At 63.9% G+C, this 609-nt stretch overlaps 1 protein-coding gene across 1 annotated transcript in view; it reads left to right on the forward strand.

Moving 5' to 3' along the window:
• The window catches only part of CCNT1 (cyclin T1), a gene marked incomplete at its 5' end in the record, with an annotated part of 8,333 nt that overhangs the window by 7,129 nt on the left and 595 nt on the right, over positions 1–609 (forward strand). The window contains one exon of the mRNA XM_017728681.1: positions 1–603. This exon is cut by the window's left edge and continues 12 nt beyond it. Coding sequence (XP_017584170.1) covers positions 1–603 — 603 coding nt within the window. The remainder of the gene's footprint in view (positions 604–609) is intronic.

The following is a 609-nucleotide window of genomic DNA, read 5'->3' on the forward strand; positions in this document are numbered from 1 at the left end:
CGCTGCCGACCCGTCCCAGGCGGATCATTGGCATCCCCCGGCCAAGCTGGACATCCACAGGACTAGCGAGAGCTCGTCGGCCGCTGAGCACCCACAGCAGGACGGCGCTGCCTACCCGAAGCAGAGTACCAAGAACGCCCCATCGGCCAAGGTGTCCCTCAAGGAGTACCGGGCCAAGCACGCCGAGGAACTGGCGGCACAGAAGCGGCAGCTGGAAAACATGGAAGCAAACGTGCGCTCCCAGTACGCCTACGCCGCACAGAACCTCCTGGTCCAGCAGCAGCGGGAGAGGGAAGGGCAGCAGGACAGCAACCCCTCCCCAATCATCCTGAAAATCCCCATCGCGGGGCCGGAGAACCCCGAGCGCCTGCCCGGCGCCGACAAGGGTGACAAAGCTCTCAAGATGAGGATCCCGGCGGTGGGTGGAGGTGGGGAGAGGCCGATCCCCTCCAAGCAGGAGGAGATCAAGATGCGGATTAAGGTGCCGGGTCCCGGAGACAGACACAGCTCCGCGGATGAGAGTGGAGGGAAGAGCCGGGAGTACAAAGAGAAGCACAAGGGCCACTCATCCAACCACCACCACCACCACCACAACCACCACTCGCCAAA

Source organism: Corvus brachyrhynchos, unplaced genomic scaffold, assembly GCF_000691975.1.
Source record: "Corvus brachyrhynchos isolate BGI_N302 unplaced genomic scaffold, ASM69197v1 scaffold193, whole genome shotgun sequence".
NCBI classification, from domain to species: Eukaryota; Metazoa; Chordata; class Aves; order Passeriformes; family Corvidae; genus Corvus; species Corvus brachyrhynchos.